Source organism: Setaria italica, chromosome VIII (assembly GCF_000263155.2).
Source record: "Setaria italica strain Yugu1 chromosome VIII, Setaria_italica_v2.0, whole genome shotgun sequence".
Classification (NCBI taxonomy): Eukaryota; Viridiplantae; Streptophyta; class Magnoliopsida; order Poales; family Poaceae; genus Setaria; species Setaria italica.
Genome location: NC_028457.1, coordinates 12,836,474 through 12,852,877, shown reverse-complemented (window position 1 = coordinate 12,852,877; position 16,404 = coordinate 12,836,474). Strand labels below are relative to the sequence as shown.

The 16,404-nt window shown below is 40.7% G+C and overlaps 2 protein-coding genes across 4 annotated transcripts; one reads left to right on the top strand and one right to left on the bottom strand.

Annotated features, from left to right (window-relative positions):
- The first annotated feature begins 768 nt into the window (after positions 1–768).
- On the top strand, positions 769–1,425 carry LOC101760375 (ethylene-responsive transcription factor ERF094-like). Its single transcript, XM_022829487.1, is given in 4 exon segments — positions 769–1,032; positions 1,035–1,243; positions 1,288–1,366; positions 1,369–1,425. Coding segments are annotated over 4 exon segments (609 nt in total).
- A 1,172-nt stretch (positions 1,426–2,597) lies between these two features.
- On the bottom strand, positions 2,598–15,996 carry LOC101759969. Of its 3 annotated transcripts, none has more exons than XM_022828870.1 (15): positions 15,860–15,996; positions 15,155–15,325; positions 14,015–14,273; positions 13,432–13,654; positions 13,135–13,336; positions 12,839–13,054; positions 12,187–12,597; positions 9,691–9,702; positions 9,526–9,590; positions 9,353–9,401; positions 6,116–6,553; positions 5,879–6,010; positions 5,638–5,786; positions 3,145–3,213; positions 2,598–2,996 (listed from the first exon to the last, which is right to left on the bottom strand). In XM_022828870.1, the coding sequence occupies exons 1-15, from the start codon at positions 15,950–15,952 to the stop codon at positions 2,924–2,926; spliced, it is 2,562 nt and encodes an 853-aa protein (XP_022684605.1). In that variant the 5' UTR covers positions 15,953–15,996; the 3' UTR covers positions 2,598–2,923. The 3 variants fall into 3 exon arrangements, with proteins under 3 accessions (XP_022684605.1, XP_022684606.1, XP_022684607.1); XM_022828871.1 differs by having other exon boundaries at positions 15,155–15,329; positions 15,860–15,991; XM_022828872.1 differs by lacking the exons at positions 15,155–15,325; positions 15,860–15,996 and having other exon boundaries at positions 13,432–13,700; positions 14,015–14,182.
- Positions 15,997–16,404: the final 408 nt, after the last annotated feature.

Sequence of the window (16,404 nt, the reverse complement as noted above, 5' to 3'; positions counted from 1 at the left end):
CTTACACATAATTTTATTTTAATTTGTATTATGTCAGTTGGTACCATGTAACTTATTTAGTCTTCTGGAATACTCCATATATAAGTGTGAGCTGAATGTTGATGTGATTGTGAGAATCTGCTAACTGAACGAGGTGATTGCCGCTGCTACGATATGTGACAGCCGAGAGGAGCTGCAGCTCTCGTGCGCTGGAAATCAAGTCGAGCCGCTATCTCGACCAGGCGGCTCGCGTGCGCTATCTCCACCGGCGGCTCGCGCGCGTCCAAGGCTGGCTCGGCCGTCTCCGTGCCTCTTCCGCTGGCTTAGTGCGCGCGCGTTCAATTTGGACAAAGGCCACGCGTCTTTCATCCGCCCGTCGTCCCGCAGCAGCGTCCGTTTGAAGGACTCCTGCATGCAATTTTTTTCTGAACGTCAGCGGGGTGTCATTGTTATGTGGGCAGTCCATTCCGTTTTGCTCCACATTCGATCTGCTAGACAAGTCAATTCAAGCCACCCAACTAATCCAGTCCGGCCAGTCCACTAGAACGGGAAGCTGAAGCTTAGAAAAAGGACAACTAAAATAAAATCGACAAGGCTACAAACCCCCCGTGCCTAACCATGCCAGCATCTTCTTCTAACTCCTGAATTTGCAGCACCAGCATCTTGCACATTCACCATCCATTGAAATGGAGCTCGTACATTGCAGCTCCTCCGACTATTCCTACCGCTACCCTTCGACACGGCCGACGGCGACGAATTGTACATATGCAGCTCAACGCTCTCCTCCAAATGGAGGCCGACGACGAGAGCTCCGACTCGTTCTCTTCCTCGTCCCCAGCCTCTTCGTCGGATGTGGAAATGGTGTCAGCGACCATGAGCAGCGAACAACTGTGGCAGAAAGCCTCGACGGCCGTGAAGCGGCGGCCGGAGTCCTTCATCGGGGTGAGCAAGCGGCCGTGGGGCAAGTTTGCCGCCGAGATCCGCGACTCCACGCGCAAGGGCGCCCGCGTGTGGCTCGGCACCTTCGATACCCCCGAGGCCGCCGCGCTCGCCGCCTCGCCTACGACCAGGCCGCCTTCTCCGCGCGCGGCGCCGCCGCCGTCCTCAACTTCCCCGTCGAGCGCGTGTGGGAGTCGCTGGGGCCGCTCGCGCTCGCCGGCAGCGCGGGGGCCGGCTCCTCTGTGCTGGCGCTGAAGCGCCGCCACTCCAAGCGCACGCGCAGGAGCAAGCTCTCTCCCACAAGCAAAAGTCTAAAGACGCAGCGGCAGCCGGCGATGGTTCATTTCTCTGGATTGTCCGGCGCGTCAGGCATGGACAATGGCTGCTTCCGCAGCGCGAGGAGGTATCGCCGTGTCCCTACTACGGCATGGTGGAGCTCGAGGACCTCGACTCGGCGCTGATTACTTGGAGGAGCTGCTCCGGGTATCCTCCGAGTTGCACTATTAGTTACACGAGTAATGCCACTGCAATGCAAGCCATTGATCAAACTTTAGAATGGCTCCTTGAGATAGACTGCAAAAGAACTGGTCATGCCTCGGTGTGTAATTGGTGTATTAGCACATCAATCAGTCTTAGCCACACTCAATTCCTCATATTCTCTTGTTGTCGTTTTCTTTCCTTTTTTTCCTTTTTTGGACAAAGTCCATCATCCTTATTATACTTGGTTACGACACCATTCGTTTGAGAAAGGGCACCGTCATTAATTTTAAGCTGTGTGCAGGCGTGCAGCCGGAAAGGTCTTGTTCCTAGTTTAACAATGCAACATATTTCCCTATTTGTCGGAGTAAAGGAACCAAAACAAAACTCAGGGTCCAAAAAAACTATATCGACCACAAGTCATTTGCTACAAGAGATAAGGAAAACATGTAAACAAAATCAATAAGGCCCCGTTTGGATCATTGGAATTGAATTCCATCCTAATAATCATAATTTAGACACAAATTAATTAAGCTAATATAATTGTATGTGGAATATAGTTGTATATTATAGTTGGTGATATGGGAGAGATACTTGTATGCTGCACTTCTACTATAGAGAAGCGAGTCTAAGAGCGTGCTATAAGAATTGAATTCCATCTAATAACCATAATCTATAGAATCAATTTCCATCTTCCACCCCATGAATTTAAGATAGGCTTATATCTAAACTTTGGAAAGTTGTGGAATGCCACATTCCAACATAAATTAGCCTACTCCATTAAATAGATTCCAATTCCTTGGACCCAAACGGGCCTAAGAGGAATCTGGAGTGGGATACTGGCATTACACATTTCCGTTTAAACATGGAAAGTGAGCAAAGAACATGTCCAGGGATCATTCAACTTCAATTTCAATTCACCGGTTTCAATAAATGTTCTGAAACATCTTAATTATCTTTCAAAATAAAAAATCTTAATCATCTCTTCCCAAAAAAAGTAGCTAGCCTAACACAGCAACAGATACTGTTCAATTTTTAATTTTTCTTTTCCAGTCTCTTGGTTTGCACTAAAAATCGCGGGACTAATATAATAAGCATATACCAATTTTCAAAAATGTAAGCATATACAAGGTGCCTAATGATGGCTCCCGAAGATAAAAAAAGTATGCCTGACGGCTAAACCAGCACGTCTTAATCAGTACTACGTAAAAGTTAACTGCAGACACATTTTACCATGCATCAGAGACACAAAATAGCCCCACATAAAAATTTACAACTCAAATCATAGACACGGAAATTTTTGTACGTAATGACTCCCCATCACATGCGTGGGTTGAAAAAAAGTATAAAATAGGTCTTATAGACATAATTTTATTAGATGCATGAAGCTCAAATAGTGAACATGGGAGCAACGATAAACAAGCACTGAAGCCAAATCTGCAAACAACCCAGAAATTGCACGAGTAGAAAGTGTAAAATATAGATGTCTTTATACAGTCAAGCTTGTCTCCGACTCGAATGGTCTGCCTCATACTATAGCAACCGATTGCTCAGTGTCAATTTCAGCAATTGCCAATCCACCATAATGTAAGATAGCAATCCTACACCGTTTAAACATATTTTGTGTTAGACATGTTTCTCGTATATATCAATCAATGTAACAAGAAAACAAATATGCGCAGCAGTGGCAAGGATCGAAGCAATATGCCCCAGTAGTTAAAACCTCGACACAAGCTTCTAGATACATACCTTCTTGACCCCTTCAAACTTGTTATAGCCAGTACAGTGCCGAGGCCACAGTTTAGTACACCTAGAAGACTGAAAGAGTAGGAAGCAGACATTATTTTACTGAAACCGTGTTGTTCAATCAAATAAGCAGAAATCATCTGACCAATGGATTAAGGATTTCAAATGGTACGTGGGGACAGAAGGGTATACATGATCTGGTGAGACCAAACAATACGGTTGGCAAAAATTTCAAACGGGTAATTAGGCACTCCTAGTACTCCGACTTCAATATTAATAACAAAGGGTGCTACTAATACAAACTTACAGATTCTATGCTTATTATTAATTTGATTGATGTGCCACAAACAATACCCTGCAGGTACCATCCTTTTGAGGTAATGTGTTTACAAGTTCCCTAGACAAACCAGGAGGTACAGAATAATGAACCCAAGGATAAGTCATCATAGAAGATCCTTTCTGGAAATTTTTCTCTATTTCACTAGTATTTTAACTGTTTTAGCTCTTTTTTCATTGCATCCGTACATCCCAACGTCCTCGTCATCACTCATTGGTGAAGGCATCGAGAAAATTCAAGAGGACATGGACAATCTTTTCATTAATTGTGCATGGAGATAACTGAACATGATAAGCTTTGTCGTTGGCATCAACGTATGCTTTAGGAATGCGAGGAACATTCATGAACAAATAAAATTTTTGATGAGGTTGCGATGTAAAATGGATTATTGTTGGAGTATATATTATCTTGTGATGTATGTAGCCTTGTTGGGGTCCATAAACTCTTTAAGCGAGAAGCACACATTCTTATACTTCTGATGCGTTCGACTCTAAGTTAGAGTGAAACATATGAAAGTATAAGAATGCAGATGCTCACTTAGAGAGTTCATGGGGGCCTAGGTGCGATTAGTACAATATGGTTTAAGGGCCTAATAAGGTGCAAACTATGTTAGTTAAAAAGAGAAAGAGCTCTTTTAGGTACACATCGGTCCTTTGTTTTCACCGTCTGATCAAAAAATAATTAAAAACTAAATTTAAGGATTATTTTTTGTACTTGGTCCCACCAATTTGATACTTTCTTATACTTCTCTTTAGGTATTTCAAGGGCCGTCTGATCTGAAAAATAATTAAAAAATAAATTTAAGAATTATTTTTGGTATTTAGTCCCACCAAATTGGTACTTTCTTGTACTTCTTTTTAAGTATTTCAAGGTATTTCCTTTATTTCCATTGTTAGATTTCTCGGGATGAACGACTTTTATTTTTTGCAAAATTCTAAAACTCTAGTTAAAATGTGAACAATGGTTCTACATTATTTCAGTAGAAAGGGGTTATGAACTGCCATTAGAAATGTTCTTTTTATATCAGCGTGAATCCCAATATTTCGCACTTGTCCATCTATGCGTTTACCGTGAGATGGGTGAAAAAAATAGAGGCAAAATTATAATCAAGGGCGTGGCATCTATCTTAGTTCGTACGGTCTTGATACTCAGCCAACTTACTACCAAATACTTTAAAAGTTCCCGCACCAACACATGAGAACCACCTTGTATATATGAAGGTGCCAGCATGGAGGCAGCCGGCATGATGATCATATTGCAAGTTTATGTGATAGAATGCACGGTCATGGTCGAAGAAGGAGATAGCTGTGGAAACCGTGGGTAGATCGAGCTTGAGACTTCAATTCTTGCTCTAAATGCCATATTGAATTCTATGCAAAAACAAATTCAACCTAAAAGGATATGCACTTTCAGGCAGTCAATATGCAATCTACTTATACTTGAGTGAATAGCCTGTTTCCATTGTTGCAGTACAAGCAGGTTATTATGAAATGGATCTTAATGAAGAGGGACCGTTGTCAAAGCCAAATTGAAGCGTGGCAGGTAGAAGTAGAATTCACCACCACCTGTCTGTCAGTGTCTGCTAAAGAAATTGGCCACAGAGGAGGCGCAGATCCTGACGGTCATTCTTGCCACGCTAGTTTTGGCAGGAGGATGATCGTCACCGTATCTAGACTGTAACATGCATGTCTGTACATGGATAGCCCAGATAGATACCATTACAAACGAAGAACAGGGCAACCAAGGTTGCACGGACGGTAAACAATAAGAAGCAAAAGACAAAAGTGTGGATGCAACTTGGTGATTGCATCTGTCACTGTACTATCGCTAGGAATATATCAGTATATATATCATGCATGTATGGACCTTGACCATTAATTAGAGGATGCAACTTGGTGATTTGCATGTATGACCTCATGTCACAAGGGAGGTATATATGCGCAGCTCCTAGGGCATTGATCTAGACAGAACATGGAAAAGTAAACGAAATCAAGCAGTTCGCCTTCAAAGTTATTCATCGTCCAAATTCTTTGCAAAATATATGGGACTACTGTCCGCTCTGATTGCTGGGTCAGTTTGTAGCCACTACTAATATTTCTAGAGAGGCCTGTACACGAATACAACTTGTAGGCTAGTAGGAAGGAGGCCTAGGTGCGTACCTGAAAGTACTAGAGTTCCATAGACGAATTGTCCCGTCATGTGATCCTGTCACGAGTACTGGAAGTTCAGGATGGGAAAATACCACAGTAACATCAGCTAAATGCTCTTTCAGCGTTGAAACACACTTCATGTTTTGGCAATCCCATATCTGATTCAGCGAAAAGAAATGCATTAATTACACAAATATTTTATATGGACGACGAAGTTGCAACTATTACTCAATGAATCCAGATGCCTTACCGTGGGCTTCCTCCTATTGGACTGGTCGGCAAAAATCATGTGCGGTGCGCCATCTCGTGAAAAGAAATCCAAACGTGTCGGATGAGTCCGACGTAATTCGGATACAGAATCTGGAGAACAGATATTCCAGACCTATATTGTAAAAAAAAAAGAATATATATTCAAAAATATGCATATTAAGAATTTTTTTTTACCAAAGCGCTCAGTGCAGTGTGAGAAACCAAAGCATTGTTCTACCTTTACCCCACCAGAAATAGTAGCAAACATATTTAGGTCCATTGGGTTAAATTTGATTTGATATGTATACTTTTCTGTGTTGAATGTGCAAATCAATTTCCAGCCGTTTTCCCAGTCCCACATCTTTATCTTGTCCATTGGGTTGTCCCACATGGGCGCAGAATGTCCCTCAGCTTCAACTGCCGATAGCACATAAGGCCCAGTTCGATGGAGTTCCAAAGAGCTTATGCCACCATATTCATGAGCTTTAAAGCTCTTTATTTCAGAAAATAAAGCCTGCTTGCAATATTTGTACACTTTTATGTAACCAAATGAACATCCGACTACTATCCAATTCTTTTGTGCAATAAACTTTGCAACTAAAGGTGTGATTGAACCACGAAATCTGCCGGAAGACACCTGTTTTTGTTCTCTGCGAGGTGGGAGGTGTGCCATCTCCTACACAAAAAAATATAGCATACCATGAATCAAATTACACACATGAATGCATATCTTTCCAAAGTGGAACTGACTATGGCAAATGTAATATATGAACGTTTTCTCCATATTTCTATAAAAAAGGTGTGTGGTCAATTTGTTCAAATCTAATACAACTTTTTTTTTAAAAAGTTAGCATCATATTTTATAACAGATCAACAACCATATACTAGAAACAGTAACCACGAACAGACTATATATGAATCATAATTGGAGAACCAATCTGATTATTGTGTTCATATCTTACGAATACGTATGTTAGTCGAACATTACATATTTAATTCATACATCCATTTCAAATATGCATTTGCACATAGGAGGGAAATGCATTGTAAACCTGATGCTTGAGTGCCCACTAGCCAAATATGTTTGAAGCTTCACTAATAAGCATGTTTTGAGGCAACTTGTAGGCCAACCATTTAATTATGTTATCCTAAACGGGGGCAAATTTCACATGGTTGGATTAGCAGCCATCTGCTGGGCCCGTTCACAGTCTAGAAATAACGTTTGTTTTGACAACAAATGAATTTGATTGCCAACTGAAGTCATTTGCCTGGTTTACTCTTTTATCAATTATTGGGTATGTCTACACCAAAAAAAAGATAAGAATATAAGCTGCCCGAGGAAGGTGAAGAGGCGCTCAAGAAAGTTGCCCTGGATTTTCATGAAAAAGAGCCCGTGCTTGTGAAGTAAAGGCTGTCAACCTGATACAAGGAGGAAGATAGTGGTGTAGGAGAGACAGGAAAAAGGAATAGCCTGCTCATGGAGGGAGTGTGTGTGAAATATGGATGTCTTGGAATATCTCTAGCTCTCTATTAGCATAATGTTGCTACCTCTCAGGGCTGCGACGGCTTGTGGTCATGCAGAACAGTCCAAGGATGATAATCCAGTGTGACCATGACTGGGTATCCGGGCACCTAGATTGGCTCAGAGCACAGAGTCGTGTCAACAACACCCCTGAGAGATCGAAGACGAGGCGGTGATTTCTGTAGACATGGAGTTGTTGATGGATCAATAGGTTCATGCAAATAGAAAACTCAATCAAATAGGTTAGCAGAGAAAACTTATGGATCAATGACACAAGAAGAAATCTATAGATAGTCAACACCCACTAGAGGTAATGGAGATCAATCACCCTAAGGGTGACACAAATGCAGTCCCATCCTACCTCCCCTCAGATCTGCAAGTAGGAGGGGGCCATGCCCTGCAATGATGCAGTAGAAGGGCCGTATGTGTCGCATGTCTAGTCCTAGCCGTACCTAATAGTGATGCCGCCACTCTTAGCCTAACCCAATCCTCATTCCCCCTTATCTTCCTCCCTCTACACTTTGCCGCTGCTGCCACATCCATTCCTCACCTCCACCACCACCGGCCGCTCTGCCTCCTCCTCCTCCGTCCTCTCCTCTGCTTCCTCCTACTCCTCTTCCGCCACTGCCACATCCATCCCGATCCCCCTCCTTCGCTCCTCCTCTGCTGCCACTTGACCAATTGTACACCATCAAGTATAATAGAGTATTCGTGCCAGCTCCTCCTCCATCACCCCGCACTGCTTCCTCCTACTCTTCTGCTGCCGCTGCGTCCAGCCCCTACCCCACCTTCAATCCCCCTCCACGGCCCCACCACTAATTGTACACTAGCAAGTGTAATAGAGTATTCGTGCCTATTTCGATACCAGCACGAATACAAATGCAAATTCGCATAGTCTTTGTCATGCCGGCTCGTTCACTAGCATGAATGAGGTTTTGGCGCCGCACGTATGATGAGCTCTGTAGTAGTCTTTTCTATTTGTGATATGTCTATTGCTACTCTTGCATTGACACAGCAAATCTGGATATTCTTGCATTTTATTGACATAACATTCCTCCCCTTATTGCGAAGCCACAGGCCAGTAGTTGAGGAGTCAACAAACTACCTAGCTGCATCATTTCTCATGAGTGTAACCAGCTTAGTGTCTATGCCCTGATGCCCACTGCTGGACAAACTAAAGATCTGCAAGATCGGGTCTGGCCCAGATGAAGTTTGCTTCCATAGTGTTGGTACAATATCGCTTAGGAGCGAAATCAGTGATGAGGACTCTGCGCTCTCGCGCATATGAACTAGATTATGTAGTATTCAGCAGTGTTGGTTTTATCTAGTTGCACACTGACAGAGGCGCTATACTTAGAGTTAATAGGAGGAACGCTGTCTAAGGCTATTATATTGTAGCGAGTTATCAGAGGCTGCTTTTCATTTTCATGTTGTTATTCTGGGTCTAGTGGCAAGTTTTTGATTGTTAATGTTTTTGCTTGTAGAGCATATTTCTCTGTTAATGTAAGATCATCTGAACTTGTTCAAAGAATATCTACTCCACTGCATTTTTTTGTAACAAGAAGCATACAGGTTCTTCATGTGCTGCCCACTTTAGTTTAAATGTTTTTAGCTAGAAGCCAATTTCCTGTTGTTTTTTCATGTCCCATTTTTTTTTGTTTTGAATTCATCATTAGAGATGAGACTTTATCGGAGATGAACGTGTTCACATTGAACAATGAAAAAATTAAACTCACGTCTCTGATAAAGGTTGAGGCAAGTCTCCAATGAATCATTCTGACATAAAGGTTGATTCTGCCACAGAGATCTAAACAAATTCCACCTCTAATAGTCTAATTCAAAAATCCCACCATGTGCATGGCCGTCTCCTAATAACCATGTTCAAACAATGCATTTATGTATCGGACCACATACTGCACAAGTATCTACTGATTACTGAGAGCAGTCGCTTGCCTGCGTGTTGTAGTCCCAGATGATAATTGAGCTACGAATGATCAGAATCCTGCAGCATCACGCAAGGAGAGACTCAATGCAAATACCAGCATCATTTTCAGTTGTTATGAGCAAAAAAGAAAAAAAAAACACATCAAAATTAGCTTCTCCCTATAGAGAAACTATTCTCTCACCATGGCTCCGTTGGATGCGCGTCTATGGTAGTCGTCATATAATCAGACATTTCGAGGGGTACTATCTGATCCAGTGATAAGGAAAAAAAAAAGGCATGTTATTTCTGAAATAATGGTACAGATACACGATAAACCTAACCAATAACACAGATGGAAATTACGCACCTCGATTGCAAGCTTGATTACATATCACCAGTTCAAAATTTATATATAACACACCACCACAATAAAGTTGAAGTTGACATGTAAGGAGGAAAGTCAAGAAAAGTCAGTATACTGCTCAAGATATATAGAGCGTGGTACACAATGACTGTAGAAATAGTCACATATACCATCAAGCGCTAAGGTTATATCTGTTATAGTGTGGAGTGGTTCCAATCTAGTTTGACATCCTACGTCCCACCAAGACCAACAACTTTGTATCCAGCTCAACTAGGGCAGACAATAAATATAATCATGGATATGAGCCCAACTCAAACTGAAAGTTCAGCTTGATGACTAACGTCCAAGCTCATGTATTTTGCTTTCCTACAATAAATTTTCAATTAATTTCCAACCCTCCTCACCACAGGTTATGATAGCACTTGTTAGAGCACCCATGTCATCATATATGTGTTGTGCTCCTACACTATGAGTTTTCGGCCAAATATAACCGGCCAAACTATCTGCATCACAATTCACAAACTAGTCATGTGATCGTAATTAGATGCAAAATTATAGGGTCATTTCAAATTATTATTCTCAATTACACAGGCACGGTTCAAGCGAAGATTAGTGGGGTTACTTTAAAACATTTTGTGTAAAATTCACCAATCGTACCGCAACTTGCATGATTGTATCTCTCTGGTCTAAAAAGTAGCTAAGTTTGCAGTAGATGTACATTTTGCCACCATAACAGATGGCATGGAAGGTTTTATGCATTTGCCCCTTTATTTATCCCCCGCTTCTCATCTAAGATTTAACCATGCATGCAGCTCTTGTTTGTTTGAAAGAATAGACAGGTGAAACGATAAAAAAGTAAAACTTTGCCAATGGGTGACATCGGTGAACGGAGTAGCTCTTTGACTGAAAAAATTTATTAGATAGGATTCGGTGCTCTTTGGTTTCACAAGAATTCCACTTTAGTCTGAACCATAATTCAAACTTCATTTTCAATTTTGTTTATGTAATTAAGACTGAGTCGATATATCATGTAACCGTAATTTTTATGTGGTTTTTAATCCAGTGATTTTAAATTGACTTGGAATACTAAAGTTCTGTTTCTGCATTTGAACTCGGTCCTAAGTTTAAACATTTGGTACCTACTTTTTAGAAATTATTCATATTGTTTCCTGCATTATAACAAAGCGTATGCACAGACACATTTGCTGAATATAAAGTTGGTACTCGTGCATAAATGTTTGCTCCTGTGCTGCTGTGGAGGCGTTTGTGGGCTGTACATCGTCAATGGAAGATGGTATGCTAGACGAAGTTTCATTTTCTTTTTTATCTTTTCACCAACCTATTCTTTCAAAAAATATATCAATCATCATTGGATTACCGTCGAAGTTTCATTTTATTTTTTATATTTTCAACGACCTATTCTTTCAAAAAAATAAGAGCTGCATGCACGGTTAAAACATAAATAAAAAGAGGGGCTGTAGAACCTTGGTGGAGCCCTGACATGTAATTGGTGCTTGCTTTAAGAATCTGTAATCGATATGCAGAACCCCCAGCCTGGGCGCTTAGACTGAATCAGGATAGATGGTCCTGGCGCTTTTCTGTTTCTTCTTCACTCCCTTTTTCTTGCCATTTGTACACAAGTACTCTGTTATTTCGGTTGCCAGCAATGGAAATGGGGGCAGGCCTTGTTTCGAAAAAAAAAAAGAGGGGCAAAGATAGGATGTTGCATGCATAAAACGATCAACGTCACATGTCACGGTGGCAAAATGCATCTATGTGCAGTACATGTGACCATATATACACTTATTGAACAATTTCGTGTATCCGTTTGCACATTTTAATACTTGTTGAATTAAAATGATACAACCATACAAGTTTTTGTATGGTATGGTATTCAAATATTTTTATAATAGTATAGGTGTGTAATCTATAGATAAATTGAGGGGTTACCTTAAACTATATTATAATGGGAGAGGTGGTAATTTTTTAGAAAGTAGAATTGATGCTTATATGCTTCTGGCTTTTGAGAATTTCTAGGGTTTATGTTCTTTTTATCTGGTTTTGTAAAGATTAACACCAAGGCTCGAAATTAAAGGAATACCTTATAGTAATTGTAAGATACGGAGGCAAGGGTACAAATATGAACAAGTTAATGTTTTCTATAAAATATAAATGTGGTACATGAAATGTAAAATATGTGATTGTATTAAAAAAATTAACGACATTCAGGAAAAGGTTGACGTATGGTCAAGGTTTTTACATAAGTTTACGCCCATAAACATTTCTAAATATTCTTTGCATGTCTATGTTCTCTTTTATGGGTAAGTTGTGTGTGCCCCCATTTGCAGGAAATGACTGCGTGTGTGAGGGTCTGTGTTTGGACCATGCATTGTACAGAAAAAGTATATAGTGTTTTGCAATTCATAAACAGGAGCTATAATAAGTACTAAAAGTACCGTTTAGTTATCACAAACTCTTTGTTTTTTTCAGGAAACTCACCTCATTATTTGAGTAAACAGGAGTTAATTTTTCCTCGTGAACCTGACGGCCCTTATCTTTAGCTTTCGCAAAGAAATCATCGTGGTCATAAATTAAATGCCTTGAAATAACGTTCTTTATTTCCTGATCACTCGCTCTGGTGCTCTCCAGTGTAAAAACCAGGTCTTCGCTGGGCGGTGGATTTTGCTGGTAGCGCATTGTGACAGCAACAGTGTACCTGCACCCGGGAGGCACGAAACCAAATTTCGGCCAAATGAAGTGCCGCGCTAGAGTATTGGATAGGATCCTGAAGGCGACATGTCCAAGTGTGTTATTGTTTAGGTGCAGCAAGCATGACGAGCGGTACAACTTGTTTGGATCTGCCATGTGTATTTTGAGTTCGGTGGGCTGCACGCTGACGAGATCTCTAACCTGCATTCAACAGGACGCAATAAAGTCACTATTGTATTTGTATTTAGTTACGTAGAATGTTCTTTTTGATTGGACATAGGGTATCTCTTGATCGCATTTACAAATGAAATAAAGGTAAAATTTTAATAGACGACCTAAAATATGTTTTCCAATGCAACGTGATGGTATATGTTGATTGGAAACCTCCCTCGTCATTGTTTTTCATCTGATTACGATTGCAATGCTGGATGAGAGATTATACCTGGCTATATTTGCAACATGGATCGCATGAGCTTTGTCCTGCTTCATTACGAGAAAAAATTTGAAGTATATCTGCTGCATTAGGTCTTTTATTTAGGTCACTGTCCACACATTTTAGGGCTATAGCAATCAGTTGCTTCAATTGATTGGTAGAAACTTCAACGAGTGATGCATCCTTCAGTGTTTTTTGAAATATTTTCTTCCATTTTTCAAGCACCTGCACAGTTGGATAGGTGATCGAGCCTACGTACACAGAGCATACAAGTACCCAATTAAACCGTAACGAACTCAGCTTACAGTCCCGGAGAATTCCTCTAGCTGTGCTTGGGTAGTATCGAGTGTATTCCCATACGAGGTGTAGGAATAATAATAATGTGGCATGCTCCGGGGATAATTCCTACTACCTGTCATTAACTCAATCATTATAACACCCAAACTGAATATATCTGCCTTGGTAGAGATTTTGCCATCATTAAAATATTCCGGTGCCATGTATCCGCTGTAGAAAAAAATTATTGTTTTGAGACACTGCAAGCATAATGAGTCCATGAAGATAGTAAAAACAAAAGAGTTGTTGCAAGATAGGGACCTTACGTTGTTCCTGTCACCCTCTCAGTGTATGTTTTTGATTTATTTTTGCCCAAGAGCCTTGCCAAGCCAAAGTCGACAATTTTGGGCATCATGTTACCATCCATCAATATATTCTGTGGCTTAAGGTCCAGATGAACAATTTTTTCCTCGTGAAGGGCATCTAAGCCACTACAAATCCCCTTAATTATCATGCATATCTCGTCCCAGCCAAGGTCCATATATTCTTCTGTGGAAATATTTTGGTAAACAAGAAAGTTTGTAGTTGTTGTAACCTAACAATACCATTTTGTTAGTGGGGTGTGTCAAAGAATAATGTTTAATTCGTACTCTACTCCCTCTCATAGGACAAGTAAACAGACCTAGCTAGACTTGTGCAGATAATTGAGCTGTTGACCAATGACTACTAAAAATTATGTTGGTCTTACGCATTTACTGCAATGATCAAGGAGAACTGAAGTATAAATAAATCATGAAATGTGCTGGTAATTAAATGTACCTCAAAGTTCTGGATACCCCAAATGTTTTAAAAGAGTGGCAAAGTAACTAGTAGAGGGTTATAACAGGAAAATGTGAGGGAGTATTTAACTGGAAATATACATGTCGAGGCCTCCATTGCTAATATACTCGAAGCAGAGCAACCGTGAGCGTATTTCCGCCACAATCAGCTTCCCACCGTGTGTCCTTGTATCCATCTTAGTCTCAGCACAGTAACCTATGAGCTGTACCACATTTGGGTGCATGATCCCCAAAACATTGCGGAGCTCGTCCAAATAGTTGTCCTTGTCAACGTGATACCTATCATATATCTTCTTTACTGCAATTACTTTCCCGCTCCGTAGAATTCCCTTCAAAAGTAAACACGCACGTGAGCCTTAATTAATTACTGCGGTAAAAAGTGGAAGAATTGCTCAAAAGAAAAAATGAATAAGATAAGGATCTTATACATATCATATACTCCCTCCATACCAAATTACTATTTATTTTAGCTTTTTTAAATGAGAAATTTTAGATACATCACTTTTGTATCTAAAATTTTAGAAATTTTAGCTAGTGTGTCACTACTAGAAATATCACTTTTCGTCTCATGCTTTTAGTACCGGTGCATCTTTATCCGATAATAATGTTAACACTAGTACCGGGTCCAAATTGGAGGTCCTTGGAAGCCTTTCAGTACCGGGCCATAACACTACTCGATACTAAAATGTACCATTCAGTATCGGGTGATGTTATGACTTAAAGGTCTCTCCTTGGTTACTTCAAAAGAAAAGGCATATCTAACTCTATCACATGTCCTATGTAGGTGAGGTGGTAAGGAAGGCTTGCGCGAGGCTTGAGGTAGTGGGTTTGAATCCCACATACCACGCACGCGCATATCATGTGTGCGCTCGAGCCTTCCAGCAATCAACAATTTTTTTCTTTATTTTTTAGTGAAAAATAGACTAGTACCGGTTGGTGTAGTACTAATACGAATCCTTTAGTACCAGTTATTTGACCCGGTACTAAAGGACTCCCGTTTAGTACCGGCTTAGCTGTACCGGTTGCGAAACCGGTACTAAACGTAGGTTGGGAACCAGTACTAAAGGTCACTTCCCTAGCTGTGTGTGTATATATATAATTTGCGGTATTAAAGGTCACTTCCCTAGCTGTGTGTGTACATATATAATTTGGTATGAAGAAAGTAAGTAGAAAAGTCAAAACGAATAGTAATTTGGGATGGAAGGCTTACCTTGTAAACCTCTCCAAAGCCACCCCTACCGATTATACGGTCATTGGAGAAATTATCCGTGATGGCTTTCAAGAATTCCAGTGGCAGAGACTCTGCTGGTTCACTTGGATACTTCAGCATATTCTCCAGCATCGTCTCGTACATATCATATATCCTTGCGGCACTGTCCATCTACCTACATCAGAAAAGCTATCTTTATTAGGAAAAACCAATTATATTTGATAGGAGTGAAATCGAAGTTCGGAGATTTTGGTTCAGTAGTGTTGTTGGAGTTTCCCACGGTAAGGTGAAAAACACAGTTGAGGTAGTAGGCCCTCTAGACATGAAAAGTGTGGAGGAAATAACTGTTGATTTCTTTTGTTGAGACAGATGAAAACCGTGGGCCAAAGAATGGGTAACTTTCTGTGTTTGCTATTATTTCTGAAGGTCCAAAGACCTTCTGCCTTACAGTTTGTTCAGTAAATCCCCTTCTCCAGGGGCTCGAAGGGGATGCAACCTCTTTAATCCTCATCAAAACTAAACAAGGTCTTAGACGAATCATAAGGAAATTTTGTTACGGGAGAAGAGTAGGAAGAACAGTTTTTCTGGGATCAAAACAGCGTACGCATCTAGTCAAGATAACTGCAGTTGGGTGAAGATTCAATTTTCGCTGAGGCCTGCTTTCAGAATGATGATATAGAACATGTGAAAGATCGAGGACCAAACCTGGTAATCAGGGGTAACTGCCCTGCTGCTGCCGTGCTGGTCGAGCAGAAAGATCGAGCTCAGTTGGAACCGAGTAGTAAAGCAGATGCGCATGTATGATTGCCAGTGGTTGAGAGAGAGAAGTGGACTGGCCAGTGGTGGAGATATTGATAAGTACCACAGACGTGAAAAGGGAGACAGGGAGACTTGAAAGGCCCACTATTACGCCATCTTCTTATTCTAATTTGAAGACGTGCTGTTTTTTATATTTACCATTAGCAATCAAGTGGAAGTATTGAGTATTATCATCTCCTTCCAAGAGATCTTTGGTCTTGCCTCTCTCATACTATCTAATTTCCTCTTCCCTCAATAACTGAATTAATCGTTCATTGAGGTAATGTTTCACGTTCAGAGAGAGTTCTATTTTCGGCTTTTTTATCTAGGTCATCAATCACTAAATTTAGTTTCCTTTTCTCCTTTTTATTTTGGCCAGCTGTATTTTAGAAAAATTAATATGGATAAAAGTAGATAAATGCGGATCAAATGTGATCTGAGAATCACAACAA

Excerpts from the sequence above, each read along its gene's own strand:
- LOC101759969 (XM_022828870.1), bottom strand. The coding sequence starts at position 15,952 with ATGCGCATCTGCTTTACTACTCGGTTCCAACTGAGCTCGATCTTTCTG. Across the intron at positions 15,326-15,859 it reads CAGTTACCCCTGATTACCAG|ATGGACAGTGCCGCAAGGAT; the intron begins GTTTGGTCCTCG and ends TGATGTAGGTAG. Across the intron at positions 13,655-14,014 it reads CCTCGACATGTATATTTCCA|AAGAATATATGGACCTTGGC; the intron begins GTTAAATACTCC and ends ATATTTCCACAG.